General features: G+C 37.0%; 3 protein-coding genes across 4 annotated transcripts; 1 reads left to right on the top strand and 2 right to left on the bottom strand.

Moving 5' to 3' along the window:
- Positions 1-1637: 1637 nt before the first annotated feature.
- Positions 1638-2574, bottom strand: LOC137956046 (HMG-Y-related protein B-like). Its single transcript, XM_068803349.1, has 2 exons — positions 2433-2574; positions 1638-2289 (listed from the first exon to the last, which is right to left on the bottom strand). The coding sequence occupies exons 1-2, from the start codon at positions 2481-2483 to the stop codon at positions 1825-1827; spliced, it is 516 nt and encodes a 171-aa protein (XP_068659450.1). The 5' UTR covers positions 2484-2574; the 3' UTR covers positions 1638-1824.
- A 2477-nt stretch (positions 2575-5051) lies between these two features.
- On the top strand, positions 5052-6212 carry LOC137955133 (F-box/kelch-repeat protein At1g80440-like). The gene has a single exon (XM_068802004.1). It carries the CDS (start codon positions 5052-5054, stop codon positions 6210-6212), a length of 1161 nt encoding a protein of 386 aa, XP_068658105.1.
- Positions 6213-6862: 650 nt separating this feature from the next.
- Positions 6863-16712, bottom strand: LOC137955725 (uncharacterized). Of its 2 annotated transcripts, XM_068802819.1 has the most exons (13): positions 16406-16712; positions 15073-15146; positions 12805-12888; positions 12577-12657; positions 11586-11666; positions 11233-11325; positions 8508-8687; positions 8297-8364; positions 8165-8216; positions 7856-7909; positions 7621-7710; positions 7378-7444; positions 6863-7227 (listed from the first exon to the last, which is right to left on the bottom strand). In XM_068802819.1, the coding sequence occupies exons 1-13, from the start codon at positions 16542-16544 to the stop codon at positions 7136-7138; spliced, it is 1155 nt and encodes a 384-aa protein (XP_068658920.1). In that variant the 5' UTR covers positions 16545-16712; the 3' UTR covers positions 6863-7135. The 2 variants fall into 2 exon arrangements, with proteins under 2 accessions (XP_068658920.1, XP_068658921.1); XM_068802820.1 differs by lacking the exon at positions 12805-12888.
- Positions 16713-18269: the final 1557 nt, after the last annotated feature.

Below are 18269 nucleotides of genomic sequence, written 5' to 3'. Positions count from 1 at the left end.
ACAATCCGATGGTGAACTCCTAAATGAGCCTTCATCATACAAGCGTCTTGTGGGAAAATTGATCTAGTTGACCATCACTAGACTAGATATGGTCTATGCTATCCATGTTTTGAGCCAATTTATGGAAAAACCATGTACACCACACCTTGAGGCAGCACATAGAGTTCTTCAATACCTGAAACAAACTCTAGGACAGGGTATTCTATTATCCTCTACAAGTACACTCCAATTAAACAATTAAATGCATTTTAGGATGCAGATTGGACTCGTTCAGTAACAAGGTATTGTATATTTCTTGGACAATCACCCATTTCGTGGAAAACAAAGAAGCAAACAACTGTGGTTCGATCAACTGCCGAGGCAGAGTATCGTTCCATGACTAATACATATTGCGAAATTACCTGGTTGAAAAATATTTTGAAAGACTTGAAAACAATACATACTCAACCAGCCATGTTGTATTGTGACAACCAAGTTGTTCTACACATCGTTTCAAATCCAGTCTTCCATGAGTGAACCAAACACATCGAAATTGATTGTCACTTAGTTCGTGAAAAGATTCAAACAGGGATGATTAAGACAGCCCACATACGAACCAACGACCAAACTGCAGACTTATTTACTAAGGCGTTGAGTTCGTCCTAATTTGAGGCATTACTTGGTAAATTGTGTATTATTAACATATATTCCAACTTGAGGGAGAGTATTGAAGATCCGAACTTAACTGGTATTACAATTCGAGATTAATTTGTCATGATCCGATAATAACCGATCTGTAATTTTAATTTTAAACGGGATTCGTTCTCCTTTATATGTAAACCTATTCTAATTGTATTTTGAATATCGGAAATAAAAAATTTTACAGTTGGCATGAGCCGTTGAAATCTTCAGTAAAATAAAAAAGAAAGTCCTCGGGAAAAACAGGTTTGAAATCCAATCCAAGAAATCAAGGAGATAAAATGAAACGGAAGGTTTGAAACCCTGTGATTTAGCTCTGTCCCTCGCAAGAACCGATTACGCAATGAAGCATTTCACTGAAGCGACATTTGGTAAAGGCTATTCCCGATCATAAATGCAGAAAAACGAAAATGGACCCATTAGTCTACCTGAGGGGTTGCAGGGACACAAGGTCAGAATTTTAAGTCAGAGATTGGACTCCACACGTTGACAATTACAGCAAAGCATCACTTTTGCAATCCAATCAAAAGCTTTGACTGCAAACAGGAAAATCAGAAACCCATAAAACCGATGTGACTCTTCGCCAGTGAGGGTTTTAAAGGAAAAATTCAGAAAACAAATTCAAATTCAAGAGGGAAGGACTGCATCACAGATGCAACAGTTAATGACCAGATTGACCATGATCAAATGATGAAAGCAGACTAATCCAGTAAATAGCAAGAGAAAAAATTCGTTTCTTTCTAATCTCGTATGACAGCTTTTGCAGCTCTAAGTAATTAGTACCGAATAGTTGACAAAAAACCAAATAACACGGCATCAAGCTAAAGATTCCAGTGCGGCTCCGATCGACCAAGTAATTTGAAAACAATCAAACAAAAAAAGGGGAGAACATGCCTTATATCGAGCTCCAAATTCAGCTGTAACGCCGAAAGATCTAGAAAAGGTAATGCATTTCAGTGTGCAAGAACGAAGCGAATTTGTGATCAAATAAAAGATGAACGGAAGTTAACAACATTCAGAGCTGCATAATGTACATTCACTTACATAAACACATCTCATACTGAAACAACACTCACGGGAGAACAAGGAGAAAAAAAGAGAAATTAAATTAACAATGAGCCAACACATTCTTCTCTGATCTTCATTTCAGTCAAAACCCACAACAGCAAACGGTGGCTTCGCCTTGGGCGGCCTACCGCGAGGTCTAGGAGGACCAGCGGAGGCGTTTCCCGCGGAACGAGCCTTCTTAGGAGGCCGGCCGCGAGGTCTGGGAGGGCCAGCAGGTGCCGGGGGAGGCGCATTTGGGTCTTTAGGCTTGGGCGGCCGACCTCGTGGCCTGGGCGGGGAAACGACGGTACCTGGCGGTACCGCAACCTTTGGTTTCGGGGGTCGACCGCGACCACGGCGTGGCGGAGCATCAGGGTCTGGCCGCATGTAGTTGTTCTTCACAAGAACAAGCTCCCCGCTCTCTTTCATCTTGGTCAAATGATGGGCTAGTAAAGTCTCGTGTCCCGGCGGAAGATCCCCGTACTGGGACTCGATATATTTAGAAATAGCAGGTTTATTTGATCCATTCTTGTCGTTCAGAGCAGCAATCGCAGCAAAAATCATCTGCACCAACACCAGAAAATAAGAGGAAAAAAAAAAAAAAAAACAAAAAATTCAGTTCTTCTTCTTCCCGCATGCATGAAAGAAAAAAGGCCCCCCCAAGTCCGAACCAAACAATTTATGAGGGACCCAGAAAACTAGCTTACCTCGGGATATTGAGGTGTGGCTGAAGGCTTCGACACCTCCTCAGCAGCCATGAGAGCGTGTGTTTTTCAGAGAAACGAAAGAACAGCGAAGGGATAGACTTGAAGAGGGGGACTGTTTGGACAGGGAAAAGAAAGAAAGAGATTGGGGATTTTAAAAAGAGGGTTTTGTGATAGACGGAGTTAAAAAAAGGAAAAAGAAAGTGGCTTCGGGATTCGATCGACGGACAGGGGTTCAGGCTAGCCTGAATATCGTACGATCCAGAATGCACCAGGAAGAGTCACACAGATCGCTGGCGTGGGACTTCTTATTTGGTTTTTCCTTCGCAAAAGCCAGATTTGAAAAACGAAAAGCGTGAAATTGCCATTGAACAGGGGACGGGGGTGGGTGGGCCCTTGTTGTCATTTTAAGAGCCCGCTTGCTTTATTTTAAAAGGAAAGCCGGTGGGCTCAAGGTTGTCTATGGGCCGAGGTGTGACGAGTTGTGCGAAAGCTTTGGTGTCGGTTAGAGCCATGGCTGCTCCTCTGTCCGCCATGTCAGCCTTGGAGCAGTGATGGAGCACGCACTTAAGGATCATATCTAAATTTTATGTCATCTGTAAGGCACATAAAGAACACTATAAATACGATTTTATGGTAAATAATTGGAAAAATATGGACCGATACTAACATAAGGTATGTACATTCAATTTTTATTTGAACCTTTTAAATTCGAATTGAATAGCTTCTTTTTTTTTACCCCATGTGTTTATTATTCATATTCATACTTATTATTGAACTTTGGCGATTGAACTTAGACCGAATCCCTATCCGAGTTATGAGTATGTAAGACTATGGAAAAGGATAAATTTTCGGCTAACTTAACCGCACCACATGAGGTTTCTTTTCACTTGTTTGGATGCCTATGAAAAATGAGAAAAAAAAAATGAAAGAGAGATATAGTTTCTCTTGTTTGGATACACACAGAAAATGGAAAAAAATAATATTTTATAATTTTGATAATTAAAATTTTCTCTCAAGTTTCTACTTTTTTTTTCTTCTACAAATTCTATCATTGTGTGAGAGAAAATTTGTTAATTAAGAGAAAAAAATATTTTCCCTCTTATTTTCTTTTTTCTCAATGATTCTATACTGCTAAACAACAGAAAATAACTTGTTTTCTCTTTATCTTTTTTTTATTCTTTTGTGTGGGTTACAAAGAGGTAAGGGTGGCACCAAGTCAAACAGGCTCATAAACCGTTTGAGTTTAGCTCGAAAAACACTCGGCTCGGTTCAGTTTTTATTTGAACTTTGCTCGAGCTGAAACTTTAAATAAGGATCGTGAAGTATAACAAGTTAAACTTGAGATTTTCCAAGATTGGCTGGTGAGCCGATTCGCTAGCATTTTTTTTATTTATGAAAATACCCTTTACTCTAATTGTTTTTGTGAATTCCTTCTTTAGTTGGTTGTTATACATAAGTATGTTCCATTTCAAAGTCTCGGACTCCTCTATGATACTTTGCAGTCCAATAGTACTCGGATCATTACAATATTTTTTTATTTTTTTATTGTTTTTAAAATTTTAAATGTAAGTTGGAACTCAAACCCGACTGAAGCTTGGGCTCAAATTTGATTAAATTTTTTTATTCCATTTCTACAAACAAGCCCTTTGTGACAAAAATGTAGAGGAAAAGGGACACCGACGTTTATGTGACAAATAGGGGGTTATATATTTTTTAATAAAAAATTAAACATTAAAACGTAAAATTACGGCTACTTGCAATTATGTAAAGCTTCATACAACCTGTAAAATCTATTTCAATTGCCACCGAACTTAAGAAAATGCTTTCAATTGGAGGATTATATATATGCTGATGCATATATTTTTACATTTTTATTCAACAAGATTTTGTATTTTTGCCCTTATGTTCTTTTTTAACATTTTATATTTTCACATTTAAATAAAAAGAAGAGAACAGAGGAGCATGCAGGGGGGCTGTCCTCCCCTACCACTACCTGAGCAAGACTTCTTGATCAAACATGTCCATTCTAGCTCTGATCTCGAATCTAATTCAATCGTTTACAAGCATTAATTGTCAAAATTTGCTTAAGAATAAACGAATACAAGGACGTGCATGGTTTCTGTATCTGTTTCGGTACCTCAGTTCAGTGCTTTTGAAGCCGCTTTGGATTTTTTATCTTTTACGAACTACTTTCAGAATACTTTTATTTGCTGAACAAGCGTTATCGTTAAACATCTCTACTTTTTCCACAAGTCTGAAAGGGGGTTGAAAACAGAGTTACATGTTCCTTCTTTCTCTTCTATTTTGATCAACAATTCAATTTCCTGATCTGCCCGACTTTCTCGGGTTTTAGATATTAATTAGTAATTGGAGTACGTACAAGTTGATCAGTTTGAGCTTCTGTTTGAATGAACATATCTACCTCCTGATACTGTGAGATTATAATTCAAATTTAAATGAGATTAGACGGCAACTGTGATTCTGTTCCGATTATACAGGAACCGTCTCCTCTTCAGAAAGCTTATTAAAGGATCTTTCATCGCCCCAAAAATCCAACCCAGCTGTTTGTTAAAGGAGAAAGTACGTATACTCGATCGTCTCTTCAGAATTTCGCGTGCGATGGAGCAGATAATTCCCGGATTACCAGACGACGTTGCATTGCGGTGTCTTATTCGAGTGCCTCCGCTTCACTTACATAAGCTCAGGTCGGTCTGTAAGCAGTGGAAGTCAGCGGTGACATCCCCTTATTACAACCACCAACGGCGATTACTCACCCCTCCTAATATCGGCCGGCGCGGCACATTCGTGTTCATGTTACAACACGATGTGAGCCAGCCTTCGTCTTCGGAGCAGGCCTGTCAGCTCTCATATTACGACGTTATGAATCACACATGGAGTAGTCACTCTCTGGGCACCTTCCCTTGCGACCTGCCGAGACACTCCGTAATCTCCATGGTTGGACAAAACCTAGTAGTGATAGGCGACCTCGCCGTCGGCGACACACAAGAGCAGTGCCCTTCGTATAATTACATATACGTTTATAATTTCGTGAGAGGGGAATGGCGAGAGGGAGCCCGTATGCCAGGGCCACGGCGAGTGCATTTTGCTTCTGCTTCAGACGGCGTGAGGACAATCTTCGTGGCGGGCGGGTATGGAGTCGGAGAGGAGTCACTGAATTCGGCGATGTCTTACGATATAGAGAGTGATGAATGGAGTATGCTGCCGTCGATGGGAGAGAAGAGATTATACTGCCATGGATGCTTTTCCGACGACAAATTTTATGTGCTGAGTTACTTCTGCTGTTGTGAGGCGTTCGACTTGAGAAGCTTCACATGGAGTTGGGTGGTGATCCACGACGAGAAGCACCCGAACGCGCACAATAATCTTAGCCCGACTGATATTCTGGCTAAATTTAGTAGAGCTTCCACCGACTATCATATGCTACCACGGAGGTCGACAATGGCGAGAGAAGGGCAAAGAGGAACAGAGTACAGCATAAGTAAAGGTGGAATACTCTGCGTTAACTATCATATGCTACCACCAAAATCAATTTTGCCGAGTGATGGGATGATGCTTAATGGAGTACAAGTATATTTGCAGCAAGAGAAAGAGTTGATCCACGGGAGTGGTTTTCCTATACATATACTAGATGAGACCAATCATCGCGTAGTGATGCCCAAGGACTACATGGGTCGGATTCATGGATTTTGCTTGTTAGAATTTTTAATTCAGAGATTAGATAATAAGTTAATTCCTACAACCCATAGTTTATTGTATTAAACCACCCTTCCCTCCATGTATCTTATTTTGAATGGGTCTTCATGTATTCATTTGAAAAGTTAGAAATAAATAAAAGATTGGTCAGTCGGTGAATTGGAACTCGTGGCTGCTGCTGCTGCTGCTGCTGCTCTCACCAAGTGCCCAGTTCCTTCAACCAAAGTTGTGGATTTCTTACTAGCAAAAGCATGGAAGCTGGTTACACGACATCAGGAGGAATAATTTTGATAAAGATATTTATATTTCTTTTGTCATGAAAAACTATAAATAAATACAAAACGTATTAGAGACGATTTACTTTGAAAATTGACACGAGGGAACCTTGACATTTTAAACAAAAGAATTGTTCGGAAATTTTATATAAATCCTCACATTTTAAAATTATGAACTTGCCGAGAATCGAATATTAAAAATGCTCGCCTTTAAATACGTAAATAAAAATTGAAAAGCAATTATTCAACCAATGGTTTTATTTAATATTTATAGAGCTAAGAATTTTACTAAATTACGGCATACTTATAAACTCGAGGATTCAAATAAATTTGCTCGATTATTCTTTCACCTATTTTGATTAATTAAACTGTAAGAATCAAGGGTAAAGTAGGATCTCTAATTCTCCTCGTCTTAAAATAGTCAAAAGGAACAACAGAAGATAAAATTGTAAGCGTTGCTAAACGCAATTCTTCAACAATTCCTGCTAGTCAAGGTTAAGGGTAGGGCATATAATAGTGTAGAGGAGTCTTACCAGTCCACCAAGTAATCTACTCTGTTGTTCTTTTAGAACTGAAAATGAAGCCAACTTCCATCACATATGAATATCAACCATGTAATAGATATACAAAAAAACTCATCAACGGGGAAGTCCTTTTTCAAACGGACAACCACCTGCTTGGGCTTAATGTAAAGCTGTGAACTGCAAGACACGATTATGTGTATTTTCCCAATTCCATCTTCTTCTTGATAGCGCGGTGACCATGATACAATAATGCATCAACGATACCAGATACAGTGAAGACACCTGCATAAGAACCAAATTATGAAAGAAGGCCAAAAGGATATTATGAACTTTGATTTATTTACATATTCATCTAGTGCCCTTCACGTGCTATGTATTCTCTACTGGCTAACAAGTAAAATCAAGATGGAAAGGACAAGAGAGTAGTTTTACCTCCAATTATTGCACATATATTAGTCAAGAAATGCAACAATGACACATTTTCCTCCGTGAATATTACCTGCAGTATTGTCTTATAACATTAACATAGAGGCCCAGAACACTAAAGAGGAGATTTTCATTCTCAAAACCAGGCAATCATGAAGCATCTTGAAACTTAGATTATAAAGTATAAAAAAAATTCATAAATAGAAAAAAATGAAGCATCTTTCACAAAACCAGTTTACCGCCATTCACCTTTATTGGAGAGAAGTCGTAAAAGAAGAAAATGCCATGAACAGGATGTGGATAACCATCTGCCTCTCTGAAATGCTCAGTCACAGAAAACTACAAGAAAACGGTGACTGTTATGTATGATTCCAAGCCACATTCCATGGAAATGAAGCTTTGGACTATACAATTAAAAGTGATAAAAACAAAATAAAAAAAACTGCAACATTTCTTTTCACAAAAGGTACTAAAATTAAAATACCTGATTTGAGTGGATTTTGCGACCCCTAATGTCTGTGTAGATTGTGGGCACCACCTACAGAATGTTAACAGTCCCAATTACAGTGGCATCAGCTATTACCAACCTTTTAAAGATATAAATAAAAGGTACCAGTTGCAAACAGTTTATGCTTGGGCTTTTCATTACAATAGAAACAAAAGATCATTAGATTACTTTTGCAAGTAAATAATGTCCAATATAAAAGGTTCCATGATCATGTCAATATAGGTTACACCATTCCAGGTATGCATCTCTCATTAATATTTTCAATGTAAAGGTTTAAATGTGGACCTTGATGAAATATTGATACATTCCAGCTGTAGCCGATTGGTTCCACTGTACTCTGAGATTAGTCATATTACCAGATCAAAACATGTCACTTCATACCTATAACAGCTGGTATTTAAAAGAGTACCATCATACCCGTCAAGTGGATTGATAACACCAGGGAACTCATCCCCAAAAGAGAGCTTGTTGATTTTGTGGCTTATCTGTTGGCAAACCAATGATGACAAATGGATTTATGTGCTGAACAATATACAAATCACGTAAAAGCAAAAGCCACATACTATCCTTTCCACTTTACAGGCTGCCTAACATGTCAGCTAACAAGAGCTAGTTGCCCATTACATACATTGTATGTTTCCGATGAAAGGGCCAGCAAGTCTTGCACAAGGAAGCTTGATTGATGAAAACCTTTCCCAGGGGCGAAATGAAAATTGCCAGCAACTTTACTGACTTCCAATAACCCATGGACATTACATCCTTCACCTGCTTCGTCTTTGATCTTTTGGAAAAAGCCCTCTCTCTTGCACTGAAATGATGTACAGTCATAAAGTCTACTGGGTATAGATAAGAAAAGTGAGGAAATCAAAAGCAATCTGCAATAGCAACCCATCCAAAATTGGATTCACTTTTGTCAACATTAGGACATTTAAACACTGATATGGCTGAAATGGAGATTTAGGTTGTCTTTTTAAAACAGGGTAAAATGCATCCATGGAAAATGTGTTAGCAGATGACTTTCAAACAATAATAAGCTATTTTGGTTCTTCAAAAGTTTATAATGTTTCTCCCGACAGGATTTTTCAATTTTTGTTTCCCATTCCACTTGCAACACAGAATCCCCAAGCACGTGATCCATTCCACTTGTTAACAAGATATAAGAAAATTAAGCTTTGTAGGGAAACCAAGTAACTTGTCATAACTACCTATCATAAATCAAGGTTGACTAGCACAACAGTATGAATGGTTCAATCCACCAAGAGTCCATCATGTAAACAAGGGTGGATACATTCACTTTCTCAAAAAACTAAAAAGGGTGGATATATTCAGAAGACCAACATGCTTGTGCACAACTTGATCATAAGCAACCACACAATGCCTTATGCTAAGATTATCACTGTTATGTAACTTGTGCCAATGCGGAGCTTATTTATACTTCCAGGGGTATTTATGGCTTAGTAATTAAATCACTTAAGACAGATTGGGCACAGGGGTAACAGTCTTTTTTTGTATCTTTTCTCAAAAAAAAAAAAAAAAAAAAAAAAAAGAGTATGTTTCAAACATAGAACGGAGAGAACTCGAGTAAGTTTCAAACATGACCTAATCTCTTCCCAATTTTTTTTGTGGCAACTTGCTCTCTTCTTTCATCTCGTCTCTACTACAAATATCTCTACACTTTCTCAATTTCATGGTATCAGATCAGGTTTAAGGCATATCCAATAAATCTTTCTTAGCTTTTCTCTCTTCCTCCTATATCTGCAAAGACTTTATATTAAGGTTTCAGATTTTTTTTTCTGTGCCTGGTGTAAATCAATTTTCTCTTCTTCTTTTGCACCACAACCAATATGTTGATGGTGTGAGGGTTATAATTCCTGTATGATACTGTAGTCTACCAAAGTGGATAAGAGATTCTTTGCTGCCTGCCTTTAACTAGCAGTGGTTTGTCCATAAGTTGCTTTTTTGGAGTTATTTAGTGCTATGTACTGTTTTTGAAGTATTGTAAAAAATGGAGAGGTTAATCTCAGAACTTATTGGACCTTGAGTATCTGTGTGGATCATAGGAGTGCTGTATGCTGTATTTGGGTTGTGCATCATATAAATTTGGAAGATTGGCTGTGTTAAGGGTGGTTTTTAACAACTGTGAAGTTGCTGGTCTGCAGCTTTTGTTGAAACGTGTGTGTGTGTGTGTGTGTAGATTTGTAAATCAAAATTAGTATTGTTCGTTAGGTGTTTGAAGAAGTGGTTACTCTATGTGTGTGTGTGTGTGAAGATTTGTAAATCAAAATTTTATTGTTCGATAGGTGTTTGAAGAAGTGGTTACTCTACCTGTTCAGTCTAATATATCTGGTGACAAGGAAAACCAGATAGGTCAAATCACAATGTTTAAGGTAAGACGTAAAAGAAGTATCCCATGGATTGCTTTTCAAGAATTTTTTTAAAAAAAGTATCCAGTGGATTGGCTAACAGAAACCGGTTTATGTGGTGCCAAAGCAGCAAAGACACTCATCGACGTGAATGCTAATTTACCTGATGAACAAAGTCATTATTCAAGGACAAAACACAGTACTGTCGGCTGTTGGTAAGTAAATTTATGCAACTGTCACTAAACCTGATATTACCTATGCAGTAAGTATGATGAGTCAGTTTATGGAAACTCCAAGACAAACTTATTTAGATGTTGTACAAAGATTTTTAAGGTACTTGAAAAAAAGCTCTTGGGCAAGGGCCACTATAGAAACCTCATAATCATCTTATGTTACTGGTTTCTCGGTGGTTAATTGTGCTGGATCAAGGATAGATAAACAGTCTACTAGTGGTTATTGCACCATTGCCAATTTATTCAGGTAATGATGAGTGGCAAGGTGTTCTCGAAAAGAAAAAAAAAGTTATAAGAGGAAAAGATTATATTTGAGTCCTAAAGATCGATTTGCTGACTTCTTCACTAAAGCCTTGAGTAAGAAACAATTTAATATTTTTTGTAACAAGGTAGGGCTATTCGATATTTATGCTCCTGCTCAATATAGGTTTATTTATATTTCCAGAGGTATTTTTGTCTTGGTAGTTAAATCGCTTAAGGTAGGTTGGTGTCAGGGTAATATAGGCTTTTTTTTATTTAGTTTAGTCAGTACTAAAAGAAGGGAGAGAGGTCCATACTGTTGACCAAATCTCTTCTCTACTTCAAATATCTCTATACTTTCTCAATTTTCATTCATTTAAAATTTTAAATATCTAGAACGCATGAAAAGGCCATCGCCATTATATCATTTAATCTTCTAGATAATGCCTACAAATATGAAGGCCAAATCTATGAGTTATCTATCCAGTCAACAACTGAAATCTAGATAAAAACTAACCTGGTCAATCAAATCAGGGTTTGTCATTCCCCACCCTTTCTTACGGTAAGCATCCCGAACATCCTCACATGAATTACAACAATGGTCATCTGACTGCAACAAAATGATGGCCTTCATAAGATTTTCAACATAAACAGATAACTGAGAGGCTTTTGTAGCTACTATCCTAAAGGAAGATGCATTTTAACCAAAAAACTATTTGAGAAGCTTAAATATGAACCTGGAAATCTTCATATGACTAACATTTCTTCTTCTTTATGAGCCATTAGTGAAGTTATTAACCCAATTATCCGAATAATTGGAGTTAAGACTGGTTAATCCTTCTCTAAAATTTCTATATAGGAGGAACTCACCGATTCAGCACCATAACAAGAGCCACAGTAAGTCTCATTATGATCAAGGCGACCACCATGCCTTTGTAGTGGTCTGTCAATCTGAAAGAAAGCATATAAACTCTGAGAATCTAACTCAAAGACAAACAAATTGAGCCGTAGGAAAAAAATGAAGATATTGAAACAAAAATAGCAAAAATAGAGATCATGAACTGGGCTCTTTTTCTTTTCTTTTTTGAAGACAAATATATGTGACTCTACTCCTAAAAAAGCATTGCTAGCTACACTGCTATCAGGACGTAAAATATTCTATTTGCATGGTTTGTTAATATTTCATTGGCTGAATGTCACATCAAATGAGTAGAAATAGGAGAAACATATAGGTGATAGAAAAGATGAGACAACATTTTACCCATGAGGGTTGACACATCACACATGTACAAAATTTTGATTGTCAACGTGTGAATGGCATTTTCATTACAATCTGCACCACCACTTGAAGACAAAGACAAACCAAGACACCTGGGTTTCTAAGCTCCAAAGGTATATTTTGTTTTGTCAAAATAAATTAGATGATGACATAGAAAAGAGACATGAGCAAGCCCCACTTTAGCATTGAATAGATATTGGAGGCTGAAATTATATAGTGTCCCTACCAATGTTTGAGAGCAAAAACATATACAAACTTTATTTCCTTTCAAATTGGTTGATACTAGAAAAACAAAAAAAAAGCATTTCATTGGAAGGTCTAAGGAACTAAAAAACAAGCTTGACAGTTGACCAGAACAATGAGTAATAGATAATCAACATCCTCCTTGGCCGGTTTATCAACTAGGCTATTAGTGCATCTGCTAATATGGGTTGATACTACAACAAATGGTGTTCATTACGAATATTCAATAATACAGACAACAAAAACAAATATTAGAAACAAGAAGGACCAAATAATTCTTAGTTAACTTAAAAACATAATCTAAGTTGAGGTATAACCACATGTATGAAAATGGTAAACCTTGGGGGCTCCAATTCCGTCTGCCCTTGACTCAATGATGTTACCAAGGTGATCTAATCTTTTCTTCACTATATCATGTTTCTGCAAGCAGAAAGAAACAACTAAGAATGCTTAAAATCAAGTAAAATTAACTCAAGGTCAAAATTTTGTTCACACATTTTGTGAAGGTTTTAAAAAGATCATTAAAGACCAATTAATTGGAAAAAAAGTTGCAGATATAGAACATACAATATCATAGTGTTGCTCCCCGCTGATATCCATGGTATCAACACTTAGAAGAGAACATGCCAGGGCTGGAAAAGTAATATCAAACTGCAGAGCCATAAAACAAATTGACCAAAATGTTGAATCACCACAAATGCACCTAAGAAAGACCAAAAAAAACGAAGAAAGAGAAAGAGAGAGGAAGAGAGAGGAAAAGATAGAAACCCTTCAATCAATAAATAATCTATTTAGAGAGAATAAACACCAGTACAATAAATGACTATTACAGATGTGATGTGGAACGAATACGTGATGCAGCGCGAATTTAGTTGTCGCATGCGAAATGAGAGAACGTTGTATCGGAATAAGAAATAGGAGAATAAAGAAGAATTTAGAAGAACAAGATTAGAGAAAAAAGGAGGAGGAGAAAAAGAAGAAAGGGGAGGGAGAGAGGGAGAAACCAGAATCAGGGAGATTTTAATAATTCATCTTCAAAAACTGAATTCCACATCCTATTATAGCCTTTAAATAAATAAAATAAAATTTTAAAATTCAAAATAGATAAGATCACTATCTGTTCAAATCCAGTAATATCAGAAAAGAAAAACAAAATTTAGAATTAAAATTTAACATTCAAAATAGGTAAGCTCACTATTTGATCAAATCCAGTAAAATCAGAAAAGATAATAAAATAAAAATAGTTTTAACTATAATTGGTAGGTCCACTAGGGCCTGATGGGCATACTGGTGTCCCCACCAATTCTCCCGTTGTTGGAGAACTCAACCCTGTTAGCTCTTCAAGTGTGGATAATACCTCAACAAACGGAATCTTGGATTTATTCAAATGCAAACCATAATTTGAAAATGGGGGAGGCCTATTTTTTTATGGTTTTGCTTTTTTTTTTTAAATGTTTCGCACGTGTGACTCAAACAGTCGTGAGAGGCGACAACAACAACTCGACGAGGTTGATAGGCAGAGGTGGACGACGACGACAATCATCGACAAAGGTAGCAGTAGCAAAGATGGCTTGGTATGGGGTTAGTTGCAAGTGTTCTGTAGGGATGAAGCTCAAGAGGAGCGCATGGTCTTCGTCAGGGAGCTACAACAGCAGAGGATGACAAAGACGACGACAAAGGATGGCGACAACGACTGCAAAGGATGGTAATGGCGATGACAGAGGATGGCAAAAGTGATGATGGCTCGGGGAAGAATTTTTTTTTTCTTTTGGGTTTAATTCTGACTTCAAGGAGCTCAGATGGTGTTGGCGGCAGGCGCTTGTTCGCCATTCTCATGCTGGCAGCGTTAGTGGGCAGTTTCTCAAAGGGGGAGGACAAAGGCGTCGAGACATCTATGACTTGACGATGGCTAAGGGATGTTGGTCGGCGACTCAGCGTCAATCGTGGAAAGAGGAATGGGAAAAAGAAAGGTTGCCGAACATAAAGTTGTTTGTCTCGGACAATCAAGTCGTGAATTAGTGTGCAACAACAATTTTGGTAGAATCGGTTGCTAATACAAGGGACGGTTGAGCCACCGGAAGAGAGAATAAAGAAAAAAAACAAAAAGAGCAGAGAGGAGAAGGGCAAGAATATCGTATGCGAAATGAGAGAATATCATATCGGAATGAGAAATAGGAGAATAAAGAAGAAGAATTTAGAAGAAGATAAATAGAGAAGAAAACAGAAGAAGGGGGAGAAGAAGAAGAATGAGGAGGGAGAGACCAGAAACAAGGAGATTTTAATAATTTATCTTCAAAAACTGAATTCCACATCGCCTTTAAATAACTAAAATTAAAATTTAAAATTTAAAATTCAAAATAGATAAGATCACTTTCTAATCAAATCCAATAAAATCATAAAAATATAAAACTAAAATTCGAATTGAAATTTAAAATTCAAAATAGATAAGATCACTATTTAATCAAATCCAGTAAAATCAGGAAAGATAAAATCAAAATAATTTTAACTATAACTGGTGGGTTCACTGGGGCCCGATGGGCATAGTGGTGTCCCCACATAAATATCAGAGTAAAGACCAATCCACCACAACTACAACTCACTTAATGATTGTAATGATAACACAAAATACAACGAATCAATGAACAAAGCCAAACTTTTCAGTTCAGCCAGAACAAGCAAATAGGATGTATGCTATAAATTTGATTTTTAGCTTGCATCAAGACAACAATGACATTAAGTGAACTTTTGTGGTATTAGTGGACAAGAGAAATATATGGAAGTATATTAAAAATTTAAAAGAAAACCATAGGTTCCTGCCCACAGTCTCTTTCTTACATTAACTCGAAGATGGTCTCCTCTAGAAGTATCAACAGTCAACTTGGTCTCAGTAGCAGCATTAAGATAAAGCCCTACAGAAAAAGAGAAGAATCCAAGTCTTAAATAGAACACAAAAAAACAAACAGATTTTTGTAGTTGAAGCCCACAAATTGCAAAAGCAAGAACCGTGATGGATCATAAAATAAGATCAGTATCAGATTGTACTGTAATTTTACAATAAGTAAAAAATAATCGTTTGTGGATCAAAAGAATTGTTTTTTTTCATAATCCTCTTGTTTGTGGGTAGATCAAAAGAATAGGGCTTCAGAATCCGGATAGACACAAGAGTCCCCCACGATTTGGCAGCATCATATGATTGACTCAATGCCAAGTGGGCCTTTTATTCTCTCCTCCTACTTCCATCCATTGCCAGTCTTCTTTGTTTTACATTCGTGTCATAAATAATTAAAGACATTTTCGAGTTTACTTTTTATGCTAATTATTCAAGTCTTAGCAGCAGGGACTCATGGACGGAAGACATGTAAACCAGAGGTTAGCACTTATTGAAATCAAACTTCAAATATTCCTGGAAATCAGTTTGAATGTTTAGATACTCTTAAATATATTCAAGTACATTTCACCATAAACTTGATCACAGTATTTCCCAAAGACGGTGTGAGTTGCTTTGTCTACTATGCCACACCATTCAAACATCGATGATCAAAACTAGCCACTGAATTGATTCACACTCCAATGAGATGTGGCTCACTATAGCCAGTCAAACTCACATTTGCGAGGACATCTATAGTGTTCCCATTTTCCAGCCGCAAATTACAAAATAAATCAAGACAGACAAAAAGGCATCGCAATACCATGCTAGGAAGGACAAATTGCTCCAGCTCCTGATGTGAACCAAAAAAAGTGCACACAAGAAGAAGATATGAAGAAACAAACACACAAACAACTATAACTCAATCAGAAGAAGCACTAAACAACCACCAATAAGTCCACTATAATACTTTCTAATCCTTTGAAAAATAACTGGATCCTCATGTCCAACTTCCTTTCAGCGTTCATTTCAAACATATTAGTAGGAAGCAAATACGTCCATAATTCTCAGAACAAAATACAAGGGACAACCTACCATCACCTAAAATTTAAAGATGCAACTGACAAATAAGAAAACATAACAGAAAATGAAATAGGTCGGAAAAGGGGGCAGAACATAACAATGTTTCCTAGGATAAGAATGATCGAGTTCTTTAAGCATCAAATCCACAAATGAGTAACGGCACGTTTCAAGTATATAATACAAAATAAAGGAGAAAAGGTGAGGGACGAAAGAACTCACTGAATTCGGAGATAAAAAGGAATAGCATAACAATCGATGACACGACCGTGATCAGGCCTCCAGAGAGCGTTCTACTGTAAAAATCCTCATTCACCTTCGGATATGCATCTAGATTCCTGAGCTTATTAAGAAACTCCATCTCCTAACAAAATTGAAAACTTTCTACTATATTTTTCCACGGAGATTACAACCCACCCTAGACAGAGAGGTACGAGAGACAAAGGGTTTTCTTCTAACAGTCCGCCGTTTTCGTGCTTCGGAACCTCGACGTCAATTGCTTCCGTCTGCTCCGAAGCGCGAAATACGATACTCCCTCGTCTTTTGGACACTTCTCCGGATTCTAAACATTTATACGCGAGAAGGACAGGGGTTCCTGTGGTCATTACGAGAAAAAAAGCCGGGGTTTTTAGGGATCGCAGCTTTGCTTAGAAAATAAAATTCACTACACGAACACATTTATTCGGAGTCGCCGAGTCGAACGCTCCAGCTCAGTTACTTCCAGAGTCAATCCAGATATATCAAATTGCAACAATAGTTTATTGACTATATTACCCTCAAAGTTCTGGGGACAAGCTCGAGAGTACACGACAAGATGACGGAGTTCTTAGTCATAAAGTACCCTCTGCCGGCGGTTATGCATTATATTTAGCCTAATTCTTAAGGTACCAAGTTTGCCATATTTTCAAATATGGACAGTTTATTTCTCAATAATTTTCAAACCCAGTTCTCTTAAATGTTGTATTTATTTTTTTATATTTTTTTAAAAAATTAATTATCTTTTTTTTCAACTTTAAGCATGAAAGGAGAAAGTGTAATTTTTGATATAGCTTCTTAAATGTCGTATTTATAAATATAATTGATTAAATTTTGTAACTTGACATATAACTTTGTAATTTAAATCTAATGAACAATTAATGCAACATAATTAATAGATTTTAATAAAAATATACTTCATTATTTTTAATAAATATTTATTGTTATATTTTACTAAAATTAAGATCGAACGAAATATAATTCCAGGCATGACCAAGGAAAACTGAGAAATACCTTGGAAAAATATTAATTCAGCAATATTTCATCATCAATAGAACGAAACTCTAAATGGAGTATAAGATCATGTGATAGAGATAAAGCATAAGTTAAACTTAAAAAGTACTATGTATCCAGCTACGACACGTAGCTTAAGTCAAATAGGAATTGTAAACTTCATCTCACCACGCTACTACGCTTTCTGTAAAACTATAAATACCTTCATACCTCATCAATGAATATATACAATGAAAATTGTTTTTTTCTTCTATCTAAATTTCTATATGATATTAGAGCGGGCACGAGACATCATCGTCTTCTCCCTCTGAGCAATTCTTCTTCCCGTCGTTGAAGACCCAAAACCGAAGCTCCCTCATGCTCGTGACAACAACATCGCTTTGTCATTTTTTACGGTGATCAACATCCACAATCCTGTCAAACTCACATCCACTAATTATTTTTGTTGGAAACTTCAGATGGAAGTCATTCTTATTGGTTATGATCTCTATAAGTTCATTGATGGCTCTCATCTTGCGCTCTCAACCACAAAGACAATCAATAATCTCACACCTCTCAATCCCGAATACCATACATTGCTTTGTCAAGACAAACTGATTTTTAGTGCTCTTGTCGGCTCTCTCATATAGTATTTTATTCCTCTTATCACTTAATTAAGGACCTCTGATGAAGCCTGGAATACTCTGGCCCATACTTATGCCCGGCTTTAGTGTTATTACATCAAGCATATCAAAGAAGAACTTAAGTATGCCTTCAAGGGATTTCAAACAATTTTTGAGTGTATGTAGTTTATTAAAACACGTGTTGATGAACTTGC

The sequence above is a fragment of the Aristolochia californica genome, unplaced genomic scaffold (genome assembly GCF_029961685.1).
Source record: "Aristolochia californica isolate CCGP_79_NKW_82.1479 unplaced genomic scaffold, dmAriCali1.0.hap1 SCAF_2, whole genome shotgun sequence".
Classification (NCBI taxonomy): Eukaryota; Viridiplantae; Streptophyta; class Magnoliopsida; order Piperales; family Aristolochiaceae; genus Aristolochia; species Aristolochia californica.
Note: the sequence above shows the minus strand (reverse complement) of the source record. Positions and strands in the feature narration are given on the sequence as shown.

Excerpts from the sequence above, each read along its gene's own strand:
- LOC137956046 (XM_068803349.1), bottom strand. The coding sequence starts at position 2,483 with ATGGCTGCTGAGGAGGTGTCGAAGCCTTCAGCCACACCTCAATATCCC. Across the intron at positions 2,290-2,432 it reads CCACACCTCAATATCCCGAG|ATGATTTTTGCTGCGATTGC; the intron begins GTAAGCTAGTTT and ends GTGTTGGTGCAG.
- LOC137955133 (XM_068802004.1), top strand. The coding sequence starts at position 5,052 with ATGGAGCAGATAATTCCCGGATTACCAGACGACGTTGCATTGCGGTGT.
- LOC137955725 (XM_068802819.1), bottom strand. The coding sequence starts at position 16,544 with ATGGAGTTTCTTAATAAGCTCAGGAATCTAGATGCATATCCGAAGGTG. Across the intron at positions 11,667-12,576 it reads ACGGAATTGGAGCCCCCAAG|ATTGACAGACCACTACAAAG; the intron begins GTTTACCATTTT and ends GCTTTCTTTCAG. Across the intron at positions 8,217-8,296 it reads GTTATCAATCCACTTGACGG|AGTACAGTGGAACCAATCGG; the intron begins GTATGATGGTAC and ends GACTAATCTCAG.